This window comes from Phocoena sinus, chromosome 6 (assembly GCF_008692025.1).
Source record: "Phocoena sinus isolate mPhoSin1 chromosome 6, mPhoSin1.pri, whole genome shotgun sequence".
Classification (NCBI taxonomy): Eukaryota; Metazoa; Chordata; class Mammalia; order Artiodactyla; family Phocoenidae; genus Phocoena; species Phocoena sinus.
Window position 1 is genome coordinate 96,352,736 of NC_045768.1, and position 25,369 is coordinate 96,378,104.

Here is a 25,369-nt window from a genome sequence, read left to right on the forward strand (position 1 = left end):
TCTCTTTCAAATAATCCACTGTGTTATTTAGCTTCCCACTTCCCAGGACTTCTTTAGTTTCATAAGTCCTCCCTGATGTGGAGGTGTTGGCACCCACAAAAAGATGAAAAAAAAATATCCATGTAGACAAGTCTGTACTAACGGTTGCTGCTGTGAAAGTTGAGGCCATTCTACAAAAACTGGGACACACAGAGAAATCAAACTACCAGGAATAAGTACACCCAAAGCCCCTGACCAGAGTTGATAAGCTGCCAGCATGATGTAGGGATGTAGACATCTTGTTTCTGCCTAGCACATGGGGCAGGAAAGGAAAACAGTTTCCATGAGAACTGGAAGGCTCACACCTGTGCCCCATGCAGGCTTGCAGCAGTAAGCCAGACAGGGCACTTAACACAGGAATCCTGGAGCTGAAGACACTTCAAAGTTCCTCACAGAAGCAAATAAAACCAATACAGAAAGACATCTTCACAACAAGGCTTCAGAAGAGTCAAGGGAGGGAAAATAAAACCCTTCCGGTCAAAACCCACAACCACACTATTACTGAGAGTCAGTAATTACATAAGTGAACTTAGAAATAGGACGATGGTGCTTTACCAGAAAGAAACAAATACTACAGACCCCCATTAACAACAGGTTTGGCACTTGAGGGAGAACAGACAAACGGACGAATGAAAGAATCCAGAACTCAAGAAAATTGTGTATACAGGAACACCTCAGAGATACTCTGGGGTCGGTTCCAGACCACCGCAATGAAGCAAGTATAGCAATCGAGAGAACCACATGAAGTTTTTGGTTTCCCAGTGCATATAAAAGTTATGTTTACACCATACTGTAGTCTATTAAGTGTACAGCAGCATTATGTCTAAAAAACAATGTACACACCTTAATTAAAAAATAATTTATTGGGACTTCCCTGGTGGTGCAGCAGTTAAGAATGCGCCTGCCAATGCAGAGGACACAGGTTTGATCCCTGGTCTGGGAAGATCCCACATGCCATGGAGCAACTAAGCCTGTGCTCCACAACTACTGAGCCTGTGCTCTAGAGCCTTCGAGCCACAACTACTGAGCCCATGCACTGCAATTACTGAAGCTGCACGCTCTAGGGCCCGTGTGCTGCAACTACTGAGCCCACGTGCTGCAACTACTGAAGCCTGTGTGCCTAGAGCCCGTGCTCTGCAACAACAGAAGCCACCACAGCAAGAAGCCTATGCACCACAATGAAGAGTAGTCCCTGCTTGCCACAACTAGAGAAAGCCTGTGTGCACCAACGAAGGCCCAACACAGCCAAAAATAAATAAATAAATAATAATTTATTGCATTGGGAGTGGCCAAGATGGCAGACTAGGAAGACCCTGAGCTCACCTCCTCCCATGGGCACACCAAAATTACGACTATTTACAGAGCAGCTATTGATGAGAATGACCTGAAGACTAGCAGACAAGATCTTCCACAACTAAAGACAGAAGGAATCACAATGAGATGGGTAGGCGAGGTGGAGACATGGTATAGTCAAGACCCATACCCGCAGGTAGGTGATCCACAAATGGGAGAATAATTACAATTACAGAGGTCATTCCCAAGGAGTGAGGGGTCTGAGCCCCACAAGAGGTTCCCCAGCCTGGGTGTCCTGCACCCAGAAGATGAACCCCCAGAACATTTGCGGTTTTTTTTAAAAAATTTATTATTTATTTACTTATTTTATCTATTTCTGGCTGCACTGGGTCTTAGTTGAGGCATGCGGGATCTTCATTGAGGCATGTGGGATTTTTCGTTGTGGCACGTGGGCTTCTCTCTAGTTGTGGTATGCAGGTTTTCTCTTCTCTAGTTGAGGCATGCAGGCTCTGGGGTGTGTGGGCTCTGTAGTTGTGGCACAGGGGTTCCAGAGTGCATGGGCTCTGTAGTTGGCAGCACATGGGCTCTCTAGTTGAGGCGCGCGGGCTTGGTGTAGTTGTGGTGCATGGGCTTAGTTGCAACACTGCATGTGGGATCTTAGTTCCCTGACCAGAGATTGAACCTGGGTCCCCTGCATTGTAAGGTGGATTCTTACTGGACCACCTGGGAAGTCCCAAACATTTGGTTTTGAAGGTCAGTGGAGCTTCCTCTTGGGACAGCCAGAGAGCTGTGGGAAATAAAGACTCTACCCTTAAAGGCTGCACACAAAATCTCAAACACTCCAGTATCCAAGGGCAGAAGTAATATGAAAGGAGCCTGGGTCAGACCTACTCGCTGATCTTAGAGAGCCTCCCAGAGAGGCAGGAGGCAAATGGGACTCATTCTGGGGACACAGACACTGGCAGCAGCCACTTTTGGGAGATTATCATACCATGGCAACACTGGTATTGGCAAGTGCCATTTTTGAATCCTCACTCTAGCTTATTAGCACTGAAACTGATCCTTGCCTACCAGCTAGTCAGCACCAGTACTGGGAAACACCAGGCCAAGGAGCCAGCTGGGCCGGGACACAGTCCCACTCACCAACAGGCAGGCTATCATAGGACCCCCTGAATCCCAGGCAATCCAGGACTAGCCCTGCCTACAAACACTAGGCCAACACTAGCTCTGGGACCCCTGGCCCTACAGCCAGCTACTTTGTGACCTGGGCCCACCCACCAGCTGGTTGGCACCAGGACTGGGACTCCCCTAGCCATGCAGCCAGCCATGCCAGGATCTGGGCATGCCTACCAGGGGCCAGCAACTTCTGCACAAGGCAGGGTCTGGCAACCAACTGGACCAAGGGCCAACCATGGCTACCAAGCACCCACAGTAGTTAGTCAGCACACCAAAACAGAAAGACTCGCTCAGCACACACACAGGGCACACTCAGAGCACGTAGCTCTGGTGACCAGAGGGAAGTGTGCTGTTGCAAGTTTAAAGCAATATAAGACTACCTCAGGAAACAAGAAAAAGTTCAAATAAACAACCTAACCTTACACTTAAAGGAGCTACAAAAAGAACAAGTAAATCTCAAAGCTGGTAGACGGAATGAAATAATAAATATTGGAGCAGAAATAAATAAGAGACTAAAAAACAACAGAAAAGATCAATGAAGTTAAGAGTTGGTTCTATGAAAAGACAAACAAAATTAATAAACCTTTAGCAAGACTCATCAAGAAAAAACAGGGTCCAAATCAATAAATCAGAAATGAAAAAAGAAGTTACAGACACTGCAGAAATATAAAGGATCATAAGAAATTACTATGAACAACTAAATGCCAAAAAATAGACAACCTAGGAGAAATGGACAAACTCCTAGAAATGTACAATCTCCCAAGACTGAATCAGGAAGAAGTAGAAAATATGAACAGACCAATTACCAGTAATAAAACTGAATCAGTAATAAAAACTCCCAACAAACAAAAGCCCAGGACCAGAGGGCTTCACAGGTGAATTTTTCCAAACCTTTAAAGAAGGGTTAAGACCTATCCTTCTTAAACTATTCCAAAAAAACAGAGGAGGAAGGAATGCTTCTGAAATCATTCTACAAGGCCAGCATCACCCTGATACCCAAACCAGTGATATCACAAAAAAAGAACATTACAGACCAATATCACTGAAGAACATAGATGCAAAACTCCTCAACAAAATATCAGCAAACTGAATTCAACAATACATTAAAAGGATCATACACCATGATAAAATGGAATTTATCCCAAGGATGCAGGGATGGTTCAATATCTGAAAATCTATCAACATGATACATCACAATAACAAACTGAAGAATAAAAATCATGAACATCTCAGTAAGGATAAAGACAAAGTCTTTGACAAAATTCAACAATCACTTATGATAAAACCTCTCAACAAAGTGGGTATAGAGGGAACATATCTCAACATAATAAAGGCCACATATGACAAGCCCATAGCTAACATACTCAATGGTGAAAAGCTGAAAGCATTACCTCTAAGATTTAGAACAAGACAAGGATGGGCAGGGTATCTGAATAGATATTTTTCCAAAGAAAACATACAGACGGCCAATAGGCACATGAAAAGATGCTCAAGATCACTAATCATCAGGGAAATGAAAATCAAGACCACAATGAAATATCACCTCACACCTGTCAAAATAGCTATCATCAAAAAGACCACAAATAGCAAATGTTGGCAAGGAAGTGAAGAAAAGGGAACCCTCATGCACTATTCATGGGAATGTAAATTGGTGCAGTCACTATGGAGGACAGTATGGAAACTCAACAAAAAATTAAAAATAGAACTATCATACAATCCAGCAATTCTACCCCTGGGTGTTCACCCAAAGAAAACAAAAACACTCGTTAGAAAATATTCTTGCACCCCTATGCTCATTTCAGCTTTACAATAGCCAAGATGGGGTAGCAATATCTGAGTGCCCATCGATAGATGTACGGAAAAAGATTTGCTATATATGCGTGGTGTGGTGTGTGTTATTAAGTGAGTCATGGATATGAAATGTACAGTGTGGGGAATATAGTTAATAATTACTGTAATATCTTTGTATGGTGACAAATGGTAACTAGACTCATCAGGATAATCATTCTGAAATGTACAAAAATATAAAATCACCATGTTGTGTGCCAGGAACTAACAGTGTTTTAAGTCAATTATACTTCAAAAAGAAACGAATAAACAGTGTTTTAAGTCAATTATACTTCAAAAGGAAAAGAACTAACAGTGTTTAAAGTCAATTATACTTCAAAAAGAAACGAATAAACTCATAGGAAAAGAGATCACATCTATGGTTACCAGAGGCAGGGTTAGGGGAGGGGGAACAGGATGAAGGTCAAAAGGCACAAACTCTCAGTTATAAGATAAATTAAGTACCAGTGATACAATGTACATCATGACAAATATAATTAATGCTGCTGTTAAATTATGTATGAAGATTGTTGAGAGTAAATCCTAAGAGTTTTTATCACAAGGAAAAAAATTTTTCTATTTAATTTTGTATCTAAATGAGATGATGGATATTCACTAAACTTAATGTGGTAATCATTTCATGATGTGTTCAAGTCAAATAATTATGCTGTACACCTTAAATTTATACAATGCTATATGTCAATTACATCTCAATAAAACAAAAATATTTTTTCTAATTTTAAAAATTTTATTTGTTTTCTAACATTTTTATTGGAGTATAATTGCTTTACAATGGTGTTAGTTTCTGCTTTATAACAAAGTGAATCAGCTATACATATACATATACATATATCCCCAAATCTCCTCCCTCTTGTGTCTCCCGCCCAACCCCACCCCTCTAGGTGGTCACAAAGCAGCGAGCTGATCTCCCTGTGCTATGCAGCTGCTTCCCCCTAGCTATCTGTTTTACATTTGCTAGTGTATATATGTCCATGCCACTCTCTCACTTCATCCCAGCTTACCCTTCCCCCTCCCCGTGTCCTCAAGTCCATTCTCTACATCTGCATCTTTATTCCTGTCCTGCCCCTAGGTTCTTCAGAACCTTTTTTTTTTTTTTTTAAGATTCCATATATATGTGTTAGGATATGGTATTTGTTTTTCTTTCTGACTTACTTCACGGTGTATGACAGCCTCTAGGGCCATCCACCTCACTATAAATAACTCAATTTCGTTTATTTTTATGGCTGAGTAATATTCCACTGTATATATTTGCCACATCTTCTTCATCCATTCATCTATTGATGGACACTTTGGTTGCTTCCATGTCCTGGCTATTGTAAATAGAGCTGCAAAGAACACTGTGGAACATGACTCTTTGAATTATGATTTTCTCAGGGTATATGCCCAGTAGTGGGACTGTTGGGTCATATGGTAGTTCTATTTTTAGTTTTTTAAGGAACCTCCATACTGTTCTCCATAGTGGCTGTATCAATTTACATTCTCACCAACAGTGCAAGAGGGTTCCCTTTTCTCCACACCCCCTCCAGCACTTATTGTTTGTAGAATTTTTGATGATGGCTACTCTGACTGGTGTGAGGTGATACCTCATTGTAGTTTTCATTTGTATTTCTCTAATGACTAGTGATGTTGAGCATCCTTTCATGTAACTATTGGCAATCTGTATATCTTCTTTGGAGAAATGTCTATTTAGGGCTTCTGCCCATTTTTGAATTGGGTGGTTTGCTTTTCTGATATTAAGCTGCATGAGCTGCTTGTAAATTTTGGAGATTAATCCTCTGTCAGTTGCTTCATTTGCAGATATTTTCTCTCATTCTGAGGGTTGTCTTTTGGTCTTGTTTATGGTTTCCTTTGCTGTGCAAAAGCTTTGAAGTTTCTTTAGGTCCCATTTATTTTTGTTTTTATTTCCCTCTCTCTAGGAGGTGGGTCAAAAGGATCTTGCTGTGATTTACGTCAGAGTGTTCTGCCTATGTTTTCCTATAAGAGTCTTATAGTGTCTGGCCTTACATTTAGGTCTTTAATCCATTTTGATATTATTTTTGTGAATTCTGTTAGGGACTGTTCTGATTTCATTCTTTTACATGTAGCTGTCCGGTTTTCCCAGCATCACTTATTGAAGAGGCCGTCTTTTCTCCATTCTATATTCTTGCCTCCTTTATCAAATATAAGGTGACCATATGTGGTGGGTTTATCTCTGGGCTTTCTATCCTGTTCCACTGATCTATATTTCTGTTTTTGTGCCATTACCATACTGTCTTGATTACTGTAGCTTTGTAGTATACTCTATAGTCCAGGAGCCTGATTCCTCCAGCTCCAATTTTCATTCTCAAGATGCTTTGGCTATTTGGGGTCTTTTGTGTTTCCATACAAATTGTAAAATCTTTTTTTCTAGTTCTGTGAAAAATGCCATTGAGTTTGATAGGGATTGCAATGAATCTGTAGATTGCTTTGGGTAGTACAGTCATTTTCACAAAGTTGATTCTTCCAATCCAAGAACATGGTATATTTCTTCATCTGTTTGTATTATCTTTAATTTCTTTCATCAGTGTCTTATAGTTTTCTGCATACAGGTCTTTTGTCTCCTTAGGTAGGTTTATTCCTAGGTATTTTATTCTTTTTTTGCAATGATAAATGGGAGTGTTTTCTTAATTTCTCTTTGAGATTTTCATCATTAGTGTATAGGAATGCAAGAGATTTCTGTGCATTAACTTTGTGTCCTCCTACTTTACCAAATTCATTGATTAGCTCTAGTAGTTTTCTCATAGCATCTTTAGGATTCTCTATGTATACTATCATGTCATCTGCAAACAGTGACAGCTTTACTTCTTTTCCTATTTGGATTCCTTTTATTTCTTTTTCTTCTCTGATTGCTGTGGCTAAAACTTCCAAAACTATGCTGAATAATAGCAGTGAGAGTGGGGCTTCCCTGGTGGAGCAGTGGTTGAGAGTCCACCTGCCGATGCAGGGGACACGGGTTCGTGTCCCGGTCCGGGAAGATCCCACATGCTGTGGAGTGGCTAGGCCCGTGAGCCTTGGCCGCTGAGCCTGCGTGTCCGGAGCCTGTGCTCTGCAACAGGAGAGGCCACAACAGTGAAAGGCCCGCGAAATGCAAAAAAAAAAAAAAAAAAATAGTGGTGAGAGTGGACAACCTTGTCTTGTTCCTGATCTTACAGGAAATGGTTTCAGTTTTTCACCACTGAGAACGATGTTGGCTGTGGGTTTGTCATATATGGCCTTTATTATGTTGAGGAAAGTTCCCTCTATGCCTACTTTCTGCAGGGTTTTTATCATAAATGGGTGTTGAATTTTGTCAAAAGATTTTTCTACATCTGTTGAGATGATCATATGGTTTTTCTCCTTCAATGTGTTAATATGGTTTATCACATTGATTTGGGTATACTGAAGATTGCAGTTTATCCCTGCAATCCTGGGATAAACCCAACTTGATCATGGTGTATGATCGTTTTAATATGCTGTTGGATTCTATTTCCCAGTATTCTGTTGAGGACTTTTGCATCTATGTTCATCAGTGATATTGGCCTGTAGTTTTCTTTTTGACATCTTTGCCTGGTTTTGGTACCAGGGTGATGGTGGTCTTGTAGTTTGGGAGTGCTCCTTCCTCTGCTATATTTTGGAAGAGTTTGAGGATGGCTGTTAGCTCTTCTCTAAATGTCTGATGGAGCTCACCTGTGAAGCCATCTGGTCCTGGGCTTTTGTTTGTTGGAAGATTTTTAATCACAGTCTCAATTTCAGTGCTTGTGATTAGTCTGTTTATATTTTCTATTTCTTCCTGGTTCAGTCTCAGAAGGTTGTGCTTTTCTAAGAATTTGTCCATTTCTTCCAGGTTGTCCATTTTATTGGCATATAGCTGCTTGTAGTAATCTCTCATGATCCTTTGTATTTCTGCAGTGTCAGCTGTTACTTCTCCTTTTCATTTCTAATTCTATTGATTTGTCTTCTCCCTTTTTTTCTTGATGAGTCTGGCTAATGGTTTATCAATTTTGTTTATCTTCTCAAAGAACCAGCTTTTAGTTTTATTGATCTTTGTTATTGTGTCCTTCATTTCTTTTTCATTTATTTCTGATCTGATCTTTATGATTTCTTTCCTTCTGTTAACTTTGGGGTTTTTTTGTTCTTTCCCTAACTGCTTTAGGTGTAAGGTTAGGTTGTTTATTTTAGCTGTTTCTTGTTTCTTGAGGTAGGAAGAAACAAGAAATATTACTATATTGCTATAAACTTCCCTCTTAGAACTGCTTTTGCTGCATCCCACAGGTTTTGCATCATTGTGTCTCCATTATCATGTTTCTAGGTATTTTTTTATTTCCTCTTTGATTTATTCAGTGATCTATTGGTTATTTAGGAGTGTATTGTTTAGCCTCCATGTGTTTGTAGTTTTTACAGATTTTTTCCTGTAATTGATATCTAGTCTCATAGCATTGTGGTTGGAAAAGATACTTGATATGATTTCAGTTTTCTTAAATTTACCAAGGCTAGACACAAGATACGATCTATCCTGTAAAATGTTCCATGAGCGCTTGAGAAGAAAGTGTATTCTGTTGTGTTTTGATGGCAAGTCCTATAAATATCAATTAAGTCCATCTTGTTTAATGTATCATTTAAAGCTTGTGCTTCTTTATTTTCATTTTGTACGATCTGTCTATTGGTGAAAGTGGGATGTTAAAGTCCCCTACTATGATCGTGTTACTGTCGATTTCCCCTTTCACGTCTGTTAGCATTTGCCTATGTATTGAGGTGGGTGCATAAATATTTACAATTGTTATATCTTCTTCTTGGATTGATCCCTTGATCTTTATGTAGTGTCCTTCTTTGTCTCTTGTACTAGTCTTTATTTTAAAGTCTATTTTGTGTGGCATGAGAATTGCTACTCCAGCTTTCTTTCGATTTCCATTTGCATGGAATATCTTTTTACATCCCCTCACTTTCAGCCTGTATGTGTCCCTAGGTCTGAAGTGGGTCTCTTGTAGACAGTATATATATGGGCATTGTTTGTGTATCCATTCAGCCAGTCTATGACTTTTGGATGGAGCATTTAATCCATTCACATTTAAGGTAGTTATTGATACGTATGTTCCTATTACCATTTTCTTAATTGTTTTGGGTTTGTTATGGTAGGTCTTTTCCTTCTCTTGTATTTCCTGCCTAGAGAAGTTCCTTTAGCATGTGTTGTAAAGCTGGTTTGGTGGTGCTGAATTCTCTTAGCTTTTGCTTGTCTGTAAAGGTTTTAATTTCTCTGTTGAATCTGAATGAGATCCTTGCTGGGTAGGGTAATCTTCATTGTGGATTTTTCCCTTTCATCATTTTAAATATGCTCTGTCACTCCCTTCTGGCTTGCAGAGTTTCTGCTGAAAGATCAGCTGTTAACCTTATGGGGATTCTCTTGTATGTTATTTGTTGTTTTTCCCTTGCTGCTTTTAATATTTTTTTCTTTGTATTTAATTTTTGATAGTTTGATTAATATGTGTCTTGGTGTGTTTCTCCTTGGATTTATCCTGTATGGGACTCTCTGTACTTCCTGGACTTGACTGACAATTTCCTTTCCCATATTAGGGAAATTTTCAAGTATAATCCCTTCAAATATTTTCTCAGTCCCCTTCTTTTTAACTTCTTCTTCTGGGACCCCTATAATTTGAATGTTGGTGCCTTTAATGTTGTCCGAGAGGTCTCTGAGCCTGTCCTCAATTCTTTTCATTATTTTTTCTTTATTCTGCTCTGCGGTAGTTATTTCCACTATTTTATCTTCCAGGTCGCTTATCCATTCTTCTGCCTCAGTTATTCTGCTATTGATTCCTTCTAGAGAATCTTTAATGTCATTTATTGTGTTGTTCATCATTGTTTGCTGTTTACTTCTTCTAGGTCCTTGGTAAACATTTCTTGTATTTTCTCCATTCTATTTCCAAGATGTTGGATCATATTTACTATCATTACTCTGAATTCTTTTTTAGGTAGACTGCCTAGTTCCTCTCCATTTGTTTGGTCTGGTGGGTTTTTACTTTGCTCCTTCATCTGCTGTGTGTTTCTCTGTCTTTTCATTTTGCTTAACTTACTGTGTTTGGGGTCTCCTTTTCGCAGGCTGCAGGTTTGTAGTTCCTGTTGTTTCTGGTGTCTGCCCCCAGTGGGTAAGGCTGATTCCATGGGTTGTGTTGGCTTCCTGGTGGAGGGGACTGGTGCCTATGTTCTGGTGGATGAGGCTGGATCCTGTCTTTCTGGTGGGCAGGACCACGTCCGGTGGTATGTTTCGGGGTGTCTGTGACCTTATTATGATTTTAGGCAGCCTCTCTAATGGGTGGGGTTGTGTTCCTGTCTTGCTAGTTGTTTGGCATAGGGTGTCCAGCACTGTAGCTTGCTAGTCACTAAGTGGAGCTGGGTCTTAGCACTGAGATGGAGATCTCTGGGAGAGCTTTCGCTGTTTGATATTATGTGGAGCCAGGAGGTCTTTGGTGGACCAATGTCCTGAACTCGGCTCTCCCACCTCAGAGGCACAGGCCCGACACACGGCCGGAGCACCAAGACCCTGTCAGCCATATGGCTCAGAAGAAAAGGGAGAAGAAAAGGGAAAAAAAATAAAATAGTTATTAAAAAATTTAAAAAAATATTAAAAATTTAATAATTAATAATAACTAAAAAAATGAAAGAGAGCAACCAAACCAAAAAAGAAAACCACCAATGATAACAAGCACTAAAAACTATAATAAAAGGAAAACAAACAAAAAATAAAAAATGGACAGATGGAACCCTAGGACAAATGGTAAAAGCAAAGATATACAGAAAAAATTACACAAAGTCCACCACCTGAATTCTGTGATGATCTATTATTCGGTATTCCAGAGATGCAGGGTACATTAAGTTGATTGTGGAGATTTAATCTGCTGCTCCTGAGGCTGCTGGGAGAGATTTCCTTTCCTCTTCTTTGTTCGCACAGCTCCTAGGGTTTAGCTTTGGATTTGGCCCCGCCTCTGCGTGTAGGTCACCTGAGGGTGTCTGTTCTTTGCTTAGACAGGACGGGGTAAAGTAGCAGTTGATTAGGGGGCTCTGGCTCACTCACGCCGGGGGGATGGAGGGGTATGGAATGTGGGGCGAGCCTGAGGTGGCAGAGGCCAGCATGATGTTACAACAGCCTGAGGCGCACTGTGTGTTCTCCCGGGGTAGTTGTCCCTGGATCACAGGGCACTGGCAGGCTGCACAGGCTCCTGGGAGGGGAGGTGTGGATAGTAACGTGTGCTTGCACACAGGCTTCTTGGTGGCTGCAGCAGCAGCCTTAGCATCTCATGCCCGTCTCTGATGTCCACGCTGACAGCTGCGGCTCGTGCCTGTCTCTGCAGCTTGTTTAGGTGGTGCTCTGAATCCCCTCTCCTCACGCTCCCCGAAACAATGGTCTCTTGCCTCTTAGGCAGTTCCAGACTTTTTCCTGGACTCCCTCCCAACTGTGGCGCAGCAGCCCCCTTCAGGCTGTGTTAACGCTGCCAACCCTAGTCCTCTCCCTGGGATCTGACCTCCTAAGCCAGAGCCTCAGCTCCTAGCCCCCACTCGCCCAGGCGCGTGAGCGGACAAGCCTCTCAGTGCTGTTCTCAACCTCTGAGTGCTGGTTGGCACCGATCCTCTGCGTGGGAATCTCTCCACTTTGCCCTCTGCACCCCTGTTGCTGCACTCTCCTCCATGGCTCCAAAGCTTCCTCCCCGCCACCCACTGTCTCCATCAGTGAAGGGTCTTCTTAGTGTGTGGAAACTTTCCCTCCTTCACAGCTCCCTCCCAGAGATGCAGGTCCCGTCCCTATTCTTTTGTCTCTGTTTTTTCTTTTGCCCTACCCAGGTACGTGGGGAGTTTCTTGCCTTTTGGGAGGTCTGAGGTCTTCTGCCAGCATTCAGTAGGTGTTCTGTAGGGGATGTTCCACATGTACATGTATTTCTGATGTATTTGTAGGGAGGAAGGTGGTCTCCACATCTTCCTCCTCCACCATCTTGAAGGTCTCCCTTTTTTCTAATTTTTAAAAGATACTTTATTGCTAACAAATGATAACCATCTTCTGACAACACAGGGTTGCCAGAAACCTTTAATTTGTAAAAAGTGCAGTATCTATGGGAATGCAATAAAGTGAAGTGCAATAAAATGAGGTGTGCCTATATATAAATATATGGCAAATGACAGCAGCTGCCCCCACTAACTAAGTTACACATATTTCTTTCTCTATGGAGAAAAATAAAATTGAATTACCATATTCAAAGATGAATTCCACGCATATTAAAAAAAATCCTAAAAAGTATTTTGGAACAGAGGAAAACTTAGAAGGTCTTTGTGACCTTGGAATAGGAAATGATTTCTGAAACAAGTATGCAAACACACAAACCATGAGGCGAAAATGGATGAATATGACCAAGTCCAAATTTAGAATTCTGGTTCAATGAAGATACCAAAGACAAAATTAACAGACGGGTGATAAAGAGATTTACTAGATTTCATGAATCTAAGATGGCATTGACTGTATTTTATCTATCACTAAGGAAGTAAAATGCAATGATGCAGGGACTTCCCTGGTGGTGCAGTGGTTAAGAATCTCCTACCAATGCAGGGTACATGGGTTCAAGCCCTGGTCCAGGAAGATCCCACATGCCACAGAGCAGCTAAGCCCGTATGCCACAATCACTGAGCCTGTGCTCTAGAGCCCATAAGCCACAACTACTGAGCCCGTGTGGCATAACTACTGAAGCCTGCGTGCCTAGAGCCTATGCTCCACAATGAGAAGCCACTGCAATGAGAAGCCCGTGCACTGCTACGAAGAGTAGCCCCCACTCGCCGCAACTAGAGAAAAGCATGCATGCAGCAATGAAGATGCAACACAGCCAAAAATGAAAAAAAAAAAATAAAATGCAATGATGTTTTCTCATCATTTATATTTTAGTTCATATTTAATGAAAGGGCTATCTTGACACAGATTTTTGTCATTCTACTTTTGTACCCATGAAAAGAAAAATATAAGCAAGATCAATCAGGCAAGACATTCGTAACTTCTAGTCAGCAGTTCTGTCTGCTCTCTGCTACGTAATGGATATCATGGGTATTCATACTCCCTGCTAACATATTCTGCTCCCTGCTGACAGAAGGATCCTGGCATTGCTTAGGAGGATGCTCCGCTATCATCTCTGGGATTACTTGACAAGTCAGTATCACCCATTCTCTAAGTTTGATGCTGGAACTTTCCTACTGGACTAAACTCTTAGTTTCATCTTTATGCAGTTGAATCATGTTTCTAGAAAGTAAACTGTTATTACCCAAAGGCAGTAGGAGTTTGACAAAGGAATGTTCAAAGCCTTAGTCCCAGTAGCCTCTGTTCAACTGTCTGGAGGGATCTGGCCATTTCTCCTTCCATCAGCTGATTTACTTACCAGCAGTGCACAAAACTCAACTGAGGTGCTGGCAGTAAGCATAGCCATGACCAAGTTCATCAGTGTGCAAGAAATGATACTCTCACCTGCTCCCAGCTGACAATGACTCTCAGCAGCTGTAAGATTCATACATGTTTCAGAGATCATAAAATCGGAAAAAAAAAGTTTCTTAGACTCATTGTAATAGACTACTACTCAAAAACTGACCAAGGATTAAAATCTACACAATACTGGGGACTCTTGATAATCGAAAGATAGACTGGGAATCAAGGAGAAGAAGAACTATAAGATATGAAGAGGCATTCACAGGAGGGAAAAACCCCAGCAGCTAATAATAAGTAGATGAAATGATACTTAAAGGCTCAAATAATCAGAGAAATGCAAAATAAAACAATGTTACCAAACACAGCTGTGGGAAACTGAATGCCCATATACTAACTCAGGAGAATCACAATGTAGGAAAGTCCCATAGGGAAATGAGACAGGCATATAGAGTAGTACCCAATTTCTGGTCCCACACCCCTAGAGAGACTCAGACAGGTCCACAAGAGGACATTAATCAGGTTTAATCACCAGGGTTTTTTGTGGCAGTGGGGAGTGGGGGTAGCTTAGGTATCCATCATGAGGAAAATCACTAAATTTACCCATCACTAAGTAAAACATGGTGGCCATACACAACAGAATAATATGTAGCAGTTGGAAGAAATGAACAGGAAGTCCATTTAGCAATTCCACCTCTCTGCCCTGCTTGATATTTCTTCATACTGCTCAACACCAGCTAACATTCTATTTATTTCATTCTTGGTCAGCCTGCCCCAAGACAACTAAGATTTTGATTTATCGCACATGCTCATCAGCACATTCCTTAAACATGGTAGGCACTCAAATATTTGTTGAAAAATAAGTGCCGAGTAAAAAACTTGTAAGAAAAAAACCAGAATGAAGTCTAGAGCACAAAATTAAAAACATACTTTCATAAAACATTAAGATTACATGGTTTCAAGCATACATACGTAATAAAAACAATAACATATATGACTTTAATAACATAAAATAATAAAAGAAAGCAAAATACACGTATTACAGTGGGATACCTTACTGGGGAGGAGAACAGATGCAGGCACTAGGGATGAAGGAAATAATAAAGCAAATGAGAATGCTGCCTTACATGGGTGCTGATGAGAGCGGTGCTGAAGGGAGAGTCAATGCCTTTGCAGGAAAGGCTCAAAATGAAGAAAATAAAACAGAGACTCAACTAAACCAGAGGATAAACCTTTGGCAAATTTGAGTGAGAAAGGAGACACAAATGCCTGCAGTGGAGACACAAACCCCATAGATGTGTTGTTATATATATCTATATACAAAGTTATATGTATATATTTTACATATAACTTCCCAAGAGAATCCTATGAATTACTTCATGCCAATGCATTTGAAAACAAAAGAAGAAATGAACAATTACTAAATGGCAGTAACCAAAACTTACTCAAAAAGGAAATATGAACAGCTTTAAAAACTCACTGAAGACATTTAATTCATGATTAAAAATCTATGCTCAACAGAACAAACAACAAATAGTGTTGCCAGGAAAACTATAAGACTAATATACCTCTGATACCAAAGCTGGGCCAGCACAGTAAGGGAAAAGAAAAATACTAAACTCATTTTTCAATACTGATGCTAAAAATAACAAATATTAGCAAAAAAAAAAAAAAATCCAACAATTAATAAAAATTAACCAAATAGTCATGCTTGTCACTGAGTTGTAAGAGTTCTTTTTATATGTTTAATATTTTGGATACTAGCCCCTTAACAAATATGCGACTTGAAAATATTTTCTTCCATTTTGTGGGGTTTTGTATCATTTCTCTAGTAATGGGCTTTGAAGCACAAATGTTTTTAATTTTAATGAAGTCCAGTTTGTCTATTTTTTCTTTTGCTGCTTGTGCTTTTGTGTCATTTCTAAAAATCTCTGGCCAATCCAAGATTATGAAGATTTACTCTTTTGTTTTCTTTCTTCTAAACTAGAACTTATAGTTTTTGCTCTTAAATTTAAGCCCATGATTAATTTTGAGCTAATTTTTACACATGGTGTGAGGTCAGGGTCCATCATCATTCTTTTACATGTGTATATCCCGTTGCCCCATCACAATCTGTTAAAAAGAGTATTCTTTCCCTACTGAATTGTCTTGGCATTCTGTTGAAAATCAATGGACCATAATTTAAGGTTGTCCACCCATTTTTAAGAATAAGACACTGAAATGCTAATTGCAAGCACTGTGTAAATGAGCTTGGCTTCTTGACTGATGGTGGGCTTCATTCTATGATAATGAGACATAGACTTGTTTATTCATCTGTGGAGACCGCAAACTCAAAATTTTCTGTTTTTACTCTCTTGACTCCGAGTTTCACCAGAGAGGAGTCCTCCAGTGAGGTGTATATGAGGATATAAATCTGGTTTCCAACTTTCTGAAAGCTGAGTTGGAGGAAACAGGATTAGCATCCCATTATTCATTATATGCTTGCTTTCTGTTTTTAGAATGGCACTCGCCTCCTCACACATTCTTAGGACTTTCAATTTATATTTAGCCTTTCCAGAGAGTAAATCTCCCATCTTTCTGCAAGTCTACAGAGCTGGAATCTGGGGTGAGGATGAGTGGCATGGCTGCTTGCAATTTTTCTCATAAAAATTTATGTATATGCTTAATTAATGTAAAAAATTCAATCAGTACAATTTAATATAGTAATGAATTAGAGAAGAAAAGTCACAACCATCTCAATAGATAAAGAAAAAATTTAATAAAATTTAACACTGACTTTAAAACTAACAAAAAGTTCCCTTAGCAAACTAGGAAGAGAAAGGAAGGCTTATAACACCATATAGGTTATCCCTTAAAAGCCATCAGGAACAGGATACAGAGGCCCTTGTTACCACTCCTATTCAACACTGCATGGTAGGTATCCTAGCAAGTGCAATAACACAGAAACAAGAAGAAAATGACGCTTCATGACAGAGGTGAAAACTCTCTGGAACCCAGAGACGACGCTATTAAAAGATATGCAATGTTAATTTCCTGGTTGTGATACTGTACTATAGTTAAGCAAGATGTTACCATTGGGGGAAACTGATGAAGGGTATATGAAATCTCTCTGTATTATTTCTTACAACTGCATGTGAATCTACTATTATTTCCAAATAAAAAGTAGCAAAATAATAGTTAAGCAAAATCTCTATGAAGAATGTTATGCAACTTCTCTCAGAGACATAAAAGACCTAAGTATACAAGTGACACACAAGGTACGTGGTGAAGAGATTCAGTATTAGCAATATACCAATTCTCTCCAAATTAATCCATAAATTCAATGCATTACTAGTCACAAACCCAAACCCATTTTCTGGTCAAATCTGATCAGCTAAACCTAAACTCATAGTGAAGAGTCAAGGATAGCCTAGACAATTGTGAAGAACAAGGAGGTGAAGGACTCACTCTAGTCAAGGCCTATTATTAAGCTGTGGTATAAGCGAGGTTCTGGCACAGGGAGAGATAAATATACCAAAAGAATAAAAATAAAGCCAGAAACAGATCCTTTATAAGGGAACTTGACATATGAAAGAAGGGAAATTTCCAATCAGTAGGTAAAAAATGGACTATTCAACTAATAATGTTGGGACAACTGACTGTCATATGGAAAACAGGCAAATTAGACCTTTGTGGTAGGAAGGATTTTATAACCATAACATTAATGATTGGTCAGTCTGATTTCAGGAGAAGTAAAACTTTCATGAGACCAAAGAAATTCGCGAAAGTGAAGAATACAAACCTGTTTCAGATCAGACCAGAAGTAGAAGGACATACTCAGGAGAATATCCTACATCATATTTTAAAATAGAATACTAAACACTTTCATGGCAACAGGCATGCTGTGGCAAAAGTATAAATATAAGCAAAGGAAAAACATCTACCAACTTCAAGATGGTGGTTATCTTGCCTGGGAGGCAAGAGTAAGTGATAGATGGGAAGGGATTTCTTTAGTGATACACTTGACCACTGAACAACATGGGTTTGAACTGTGCAGGTCCACTTATACACAGATTTTTTTTCAACAGTAGATACTACTGTACTACATGATCCACGGTTGGTTGAATCCATGGATGTAGAACCACATATCTAGAGGAACTGGGTATCTGGAGGGCTGACTCTAATTTATATGCAGGTTTTTGACTGCCCAGAGGGTCAGGGCCCCTAACCCCCATACTGTTCAAGGGTCAACTGCATTTCTAATGCTTTATTTCTTTTAAAAAATAGATTTAAAGTAAAGATAGCAAAATGTTAATACCTATTACTTCTGGGTGGTAGATACATATGTGACTGATATTTTCTGTATACTTAAAATTTAAGAAATAAAAATAAAAATAAAACATTGGAAACCAGGAGGTAGGTAGCATAAGTGAGCTGAAGTTTCATAATTCATATTGTGAAAGTCAACAGGCACTGCCTATCATTAATCAATCAAGAAACAGTAATGTAAGCATACTGCTAATATCTAGTTATGAAGGTAACCTTCAACAGATCTAAAATCAGAAACAATCCAGGTGGGAAAAAGTAGGAATGCTGTTTTTCATTTTAACTGTCTTCCCATTTGAAATATTATGTGTGTGTTATTACTTTTTTTGCAGTACGTGGGCCTCTCACTGCTGTGGCCTCTCCCGTTGCGGAGCACAGGCTCCGGACGCGCAGGCCCAGCGGCCATGGCTCACAGGCCCAGCCGCTCTGCGGCATGTGGGATCTTCCCGGACCGGGGCACGAACCCGTGTCCCCTGCATCGGCAGGCGCACTCTCAACCACTGTGCCACCAGGGAAGCCCCTGCTTTAAAAAAAAATATATATATATATATATATATTTTTAGAAAGGGAAAAACTTGGAAACCCAAATTGGAGACTATTAAAAAAGTTTCTGATCTCCAGAAATTTCTGAAAGTCTTATTTCAGTTAAAAAGAAAGGAATACTATATAAACCACTGTATACTTTGTTGAGTTTACCTACAGTAAACCAAATATAAGCCCTTGACTAGCAAAACCAATTTACCCTGAAACGATGTTGTAGTTGAGAGCAGGATGGTCTTTTGAGACAGGAGGAACAAGAGGTTCTGGTTGCCACTCTTCAATCAATTCTTCCTTTTCCTACAGGAGAAAAGCAGTTAAAATACAGTGCAGTGCTACATACTGGACAGCAACTCTAGCGGTATCTAAACTGTTTGTTGTAATGGAACCATCATAATGAACACACTGCTAGACACAGACGTCCAGCTGCTGTGCCTGGAAATGACACAGAATCACTATTGAGTTTTGTGCACTTAACCCCTCACCTCTTTCCTTATCTCAGGCTAAAGGTTCTTTTTCCATGAAGCTTTGTGGCTGACTGGAAATTTCTTAAAAATTTTATTTCTATGTTCAGGATTTTTCACTGTGGGAAGTAGGAAGTATAACTGCAACTGATGATAAAACTAAAAGTCTATAACACAAAGGTGAGAGGCATGACTGCAGGTAAGGGAGCTCAGCCTCTACTGCAAGATATGACAGACAGCCATGCCTTAAGTTCTTACAGGCATGGCTGTCACAGGAAGGGATCAACTAGACTATAAAGCACTGTTTCTACCAGCCATTGGCAAGGATTCAGAAGTAACTGAAATATACCAAAAGACTCTCATAATAATTATTGTAACAGGATTTAGTTGTTTGGAAATTTCTCATAAAAAACTACTTTATTCCTTTTACCTGTTATTTCATGCATTCCAAGTATTTTGACTATTTTGAGTTTCTTACCCTTTCTTGAACTAGAAAACAATGTAATTTTGAAAATGTAGTCTGGATGTACAGGATGAGATGAGGCACCTGATGAACATGACAGCCACAGCAAATCTTGCCTTACATAAGTCCACTCTCAATACTTCTATTTTCACACTCCTGTTAAATGCTTCTGTGCATTTTTCTCCTAATAGGCAATTCTAGGGCATGGCTAGGAGCATATTCACCTGATGCTCAGGCACTCAAAAATGCTGGCTGAATAAATCAGTCAATAAATTCCTCATCTATTTCTGCCAATGACTGCACAGAACAGCAGCCTGAACAAGCCTGAAGTATGTATCATGCACACTGTCCACTTGCTACCACAGAGACAGATTTGAGAATCAACTCAGGATTGCCTGGTATTCAAGAGTCTCTGCAGGGGACTTCCTTGGTGGTGCAGTGGTTAAGAATCCGCTTGCCAATGCAGGGGATATGGGTTCAAGCGCTGGTCCGGGAAGATTCCACATGCTGCAGAGCAACTAAGCCTGTGCACCACAACTACTGAGGCTGTACTCTACAGCAGGTGAGCCACAGCAACTGAGCCTGCCTGCCACAACTACTGAAGCCCGCACACCTAGAGCCCGTGCTCCGCAACAACGGAAGCCACCATAATGAGAAGCCTAAGCACCTCAATGAAGAGTAGCCCCCACTCGCTGCAACTAGAGCAAGCCCACGCTCAGCAACAAAGACCCAACATAGCCAAAATTAAATAAATAATAAAGAGACTCTGCAGACCTATAAAACTGAGAAGGACATTTCTTCTTTGCTGCCATAAGTTAAGCTTTAGAAACACTCATAAAGTTTTTTTTTTTTCTTCCACAGCTTTTAGGGTAAGATGTCAGTGATTACTGAATCTTGCTCTAGGTAAGTTCTGCTTTTAGAGGGTTATCCTAAAATTATGTTTCAGTATCCTTCTTTTAAAATGCATATTTGTGTGGATTGACTTGTCTAAACTTAAACTAAGAATATTAGGAATGATCAACCCCTTAAAAAGTTGGGCTATAAATCTATTCCATGGCCTCATAATCATTCATGTGGAGCTCCTAAATACCAAGGGAAAAAAGAAGAGACAGGATTTCTGGCCCAGATAGCCCAATCTTAATGCAATACTATCAAAAGAGTGTTCTAAGGCACACTAATCCCACAGGTATTCATAAAAAAAAGGGCGGGGGTGGGGATCTATGGTCAAGTTTATGGCAGTTCTCCAAACAGCAGTTCAAATATCCACTGGCATATTAAAGGTTACAAGAAATCATGCAATGAGACACCTCTTTAGTCTTCTTTACCCAGGTTTCCAAAACTTATTTGCCCTAAGAACCATTTGTTGCATATCCCCTATCACCTAGGGGGGATACTGCCTGACCATCTCATGACAAATATTAATGATCAGGACAGCAGGGGCAGCCAGTGAAACCAGGGGAACAATCGCCACATTGCTGTAATTCCATTCCACTTGCACTTCCTTCTGTGAATGCTCCAGAAAAGAGCGGTGCTCCATCATTGTGCCACACTCAATGCTGCCTTGTGAACCAAAGTTTCAGGCATTTTTGTGGGAAAATATCTCTCACCATCTCTGTATCCCTAAGTAGTATTCTGGCACATTGCTACAGAGGCTGGATAAGGAAACAATCCAAGTTACAGAAACCACACTGCAGTCAAAACTGCTCTTCCTCTCACACCCGGGGCACAGTTACTAAGTGTTCCTACCTGCGTGAGAAGGTAGGGGATTCCACAAACCCCTTGGTCCCTCGTACTAACAGACTCGAAGTGGTCAGGACTGCAAGTCCTCTCGACACTTCTGCTTCCTAAGGTTTGCCTAGCTTGGGCTTGAGCTGGGTCCCTTACCATATAGAACACATCAAAATCTGATTTGGGGTGGGAAGGTGGAGAGCAGTGGGATGGGGAGGATTCTTTCTAACTCTGAATTTCCTTTATAAAGACCACAGGGGAAACTTTCATTCAGGCTTCAGAAATAGTGGTGCTTTTCCTGAGCATCTCATGTAATCCTTGTATATGGACATTTGAAATCCAGCATGCATCCATGCTTCCCGTCCAGCATCTAGTACGTTCCCAGACTGCTGTTTACTCCTAGCAAAGTATAAAGGCCTGTAACATGGTACTCCTTTGTGTATTCACTTTATCCCTGGCTTCCCCGTATTTTGCTTACCCTGATTTCCTTACATTCCAGAAAATATTTTAACATTTATAGTTGAGCCACCACAAGTCCTGTTTTGAAAGATGTAGCAACTATAATCATACACCAAATAATAAAATAGAGATTTAACTTCTTACCTTGACTGTAAGATCAGATCGTTCTTGTAACTTGTAAGTTTTAGAGAAAAGAAGTCTGATTATCCAGAGTATTAAAATTCCTTCCAAAATAAGATGATAAGCAGGAGCCTAGGAGGGAGTCAAAAGCAAAAGCATAACAAGAAGTAAAATAAACATTTCCAAAACCTGCACATAAAATTTAATTCATCTGTATATACTGCTCCCATGACCTTTATACCTTTTTTTTTTTTTTTTTTTGGTGGTACGCGGGCCTCTCACTGTTGTGGCCTCTCCTGTTGCGGAGCACAGGCTCCGGACGCGCAGGCTCAGCGGCCATGGCTCACGGGCCCAGCCGCTCCGCGGCATGTGGGATCTTCCCGGACCGGGGCACGAACCCGTGTCCCCTGCATCGGCAGGCGGACTCTCAACCACTGCGCCACCAGGGAAGCCCTATACCTAGTTATTACTTCTTAAAATTTACTTTCAAAGCTCACTTCATGTCTACTCATTCGTTTTCCCATTTCTAACAGAAGGCAATTTCTCCTACATGAAAAATCTCTACAACTGTATAAAAATTAATTTTAAAAGTTAAATCTGACACAGAATTCCAATAGTCTAACAATATCAACTATCAGATCCTTCAGGTAATTTATATTTTTACTGGTGAGAAATAACTGTAACAAACATTTCACAGCTTCACAAGCCTTCTACAACCCCCACATACCATGGATAAATTGAGAATTATTTGGACACCAGTTTCCATAATTCTCAAAGACTTTTGCACAATTTACTATATTTCCTGTATCCCCAATAGGCCTCTTTAAATTCTCCTTGGAATGTGGCAGAGACAAAAAGACTTTATAAGTGTTTAAAGAAATAGCAGGTCTCTTTTCTACCAGTTCCCCCAAAGTATGTAGTGCTTTCCATGTCAACATCCATGAAGGTACCTTAATGAAATTATCCGCATCAGGTCTTCTTTTCAACTGTACATTTCCAGGATAAAAGCCAGGCTGACTTTTATGTCTTACACAACTAGATACAGTAAGTGCATATAAAAGATTTCAGATATCAACTAAACCTCCATAAGTCAGTTATGGGGTGCTACATCCCAATAGGCTGTCATCGGAAAGTCATTTAAAAGAGGTATTTATGCAAGAGGGAAGAGATATGGGGATATATGTACATGTACAGCTGATTCACTTTGTTATAAAGCAGAAACTAACACACCATTGTAAAGCAATTATACTCCAATAAAGATGTTAAAAATAAAAGAGGTATTTAGAAACGTAAATACAAATTATTTTCAAACATTAGACAAAAAGAAAGCAATGATGATTCACAACAGTTAAAAAAGTTCAGAAGGGGGGACCAGGGAAACTGCTGGCAATTTCATAAATAAACTTTCAGGTCATTGGACAAATAACTTTAAAACTACATACATGCTACATATGTATGGGTACACAGCAAGACTCCTCAAATTCTGCATACACTGTGCACAGAAATTAGAAGCAAAACCAGAAATCTAAGACTATTTTTAAAATTTGCTGATCCCTCCTGACTATAATTCATTTAAGAATGAGGACTCTACTAAAAAAATCCCTTTGGTTTTATCAATAATTGGATTATAGCTGACAAACGTAAGTCCAAGTCACTAAACATTCCACTCCACAAAGAAATCCTAAGAAAAGTTGAAATGTCTACTGAATTAATAAAAATCACAAATGTGGCTTCTTTTCTCCCCTGGGAAATGTTACATCAAGGAGACCTTCTGTCAAGTCTCACTCATGGTCAATACCAGGGTATGAGAAGTTACATAGTCAAAGGGCAGTCTTCAAAAAGGCAGCAACAATATATAGTAGAAATTACTCATTTCTAAAAAAGGAAATCTTAAATTTTAGTGGTTCTTCTTAGTCACTATAATCTACCTAAGGCTGGACATCACCTAGGCTCTATTTGCTCTCTTAACTGTTTTTTTTTTTTCAAAAAGTCCTGATGGGTTTTGCAATAATACATCTTGCATCATCACCCTTCCCAGTAAGCGCTATATTAAGTTTTAAGAAAATTATCAAAAGAAAACAGATTCACTTTAAGTGAATGTAAGCTCTGTAAGCACAGGAACTTTTACCTGTTCCCTCACTGCACTATTCCTAGCATCTAGATCTCTGCTGTCCAATACTGTAGTCACTAGCACCATTCAACTATTTAAATACACATCTAAATTAAATTAAATGAAAAATTCAGCCCCTCAGTTGCACTAGCCACGTTTCAAGTGCTTAACAGCCACATGTGGTTAGGGGGCTACTGTACTGAACAGCTCAGAGAACACGCAGAAAGTTCCATTGCACAATGCATAGAAACTCACTAAATGTCAAATGAATGAACATTCTCCAAGACTGACATTTAAATTTTATATTGCCTTTCAAAAAAGCTCCTAACTGGTCTTTCTTTAAAATTTTACTAAAATAGTTGTATCTTTACAAGACAGAAAATGGGACGTAGGCGGAAGAATGACAAACTATTTCACATACCTAAATCATTCGGCTTCCTTTCTAACCCCACGTCCCAAAAAAACAAAGTCGAACTTATTACAATTCTTTCCCCTATTCCCTGCTCCACAGTTTCGAGAACCTGTCTTCCCCCGGACCTCACCAGACTGAGATTTTCCACTCTACTTTCATCACTCCGTTTTACCATCAGTCCCAACTCTTGTTTTTGACTAGCCTCTCTCCTGTATTCGGGCAGGACCTGGAGAGGGCTCCGTGCTCGCAGCAGCACAATACAAGACCCCCGGCTCCGGCTCCCGCCCGTGCCTTCCTACATTCCGCCACTGGGAAATGTGTGCGCCTATGAGCCTTTCCAGCGAGGCACGCCGGGGGTCCGGGCATAACCGGGCCAGCCCCGCCCAGGCCTCAGACCAAAAATCCACACAAAACGTCCCACTTCCCCAGGGCTGGGTGTGGTCGTGGACCCCTGGGGCCGCCAAGCTCACCTCGTAGAGCGCCTGTACCATCTCCACCAGCACCCACTGCTCCGCGACCGTCGCCATAGTTAGCCGCCAGGGTTTCCTTCCGGAAGGCGGGCCACAGGCACGTCAGATATTGCGCGGCGCGGTCCAGTGACGTCTATACGCCCGGAAGGCGGGGCGGCCGTCAGTTGGGCACCGCCTTCTCGGGCCTGTGTACTGGGCGGCGGGTGGCTGCGCTGGCTGAGGAAGGTTTAGGGGTGAAAGGTCAACTTGGTGTCTCGCTTGGGTGCGGGGAGGGGTGGGAAGCGGCAGGCTGGTCCCCGCAACAGGTGTTCGCAACGCGGCCATTATGTGCCAGACCCCGTGTTGGGCTCTCCGGATGGAGAGATTTTAATAAATGGCCCTCGCGCTTGGCAGGCAGTTGGGTGCAGGGAGTTATTAATGCAATCGCAAACATATTCTTTACTTTTAAATTACGTAAGTAATGCAGGAATGCATTATCGTAAAAAAAAATAGACAGCTCTTATATAGCA

At 40.5% G+C, this 25,369-nt stretch overlaps 1 protein-coding gene across 1 annotated transcript in view; it reads right to left on the reverse strand.

Annotated features, from left to right (window-relative positions):
* SPTLC1 (serine palmitoyltransferase long chain base subunit 1) overlaps window positions 1-24,955 on the reverse strand; it is a 74,047-nt gene extending 49,092 nt beyond the window's left edge. The window contains exons 1-3 of the mRNA XM_032635690.1: window positions 24,861-24,955; window positions 21,893-22,000; window positions 18,840-18,934 (exon numbers count right to left, since the gene is read on the reverse strand). Coding sequence (XP_032491581.1) covers window positions 18,840-18,934; window positions 21,893-22,000; window positions 24,861-24,917 — 260 coding nt within the window. The 5' untranslated portion in view covers window positions 24,918-24,955. The remainder of the gene's footprint in view (window positions 1-18,839; window positions 18,935-21,892; window positions 22,001-24,860) is intronic.
* Between the last annotated feature and the right edge of the window lie 414 nt (window positions 24,956-25,369).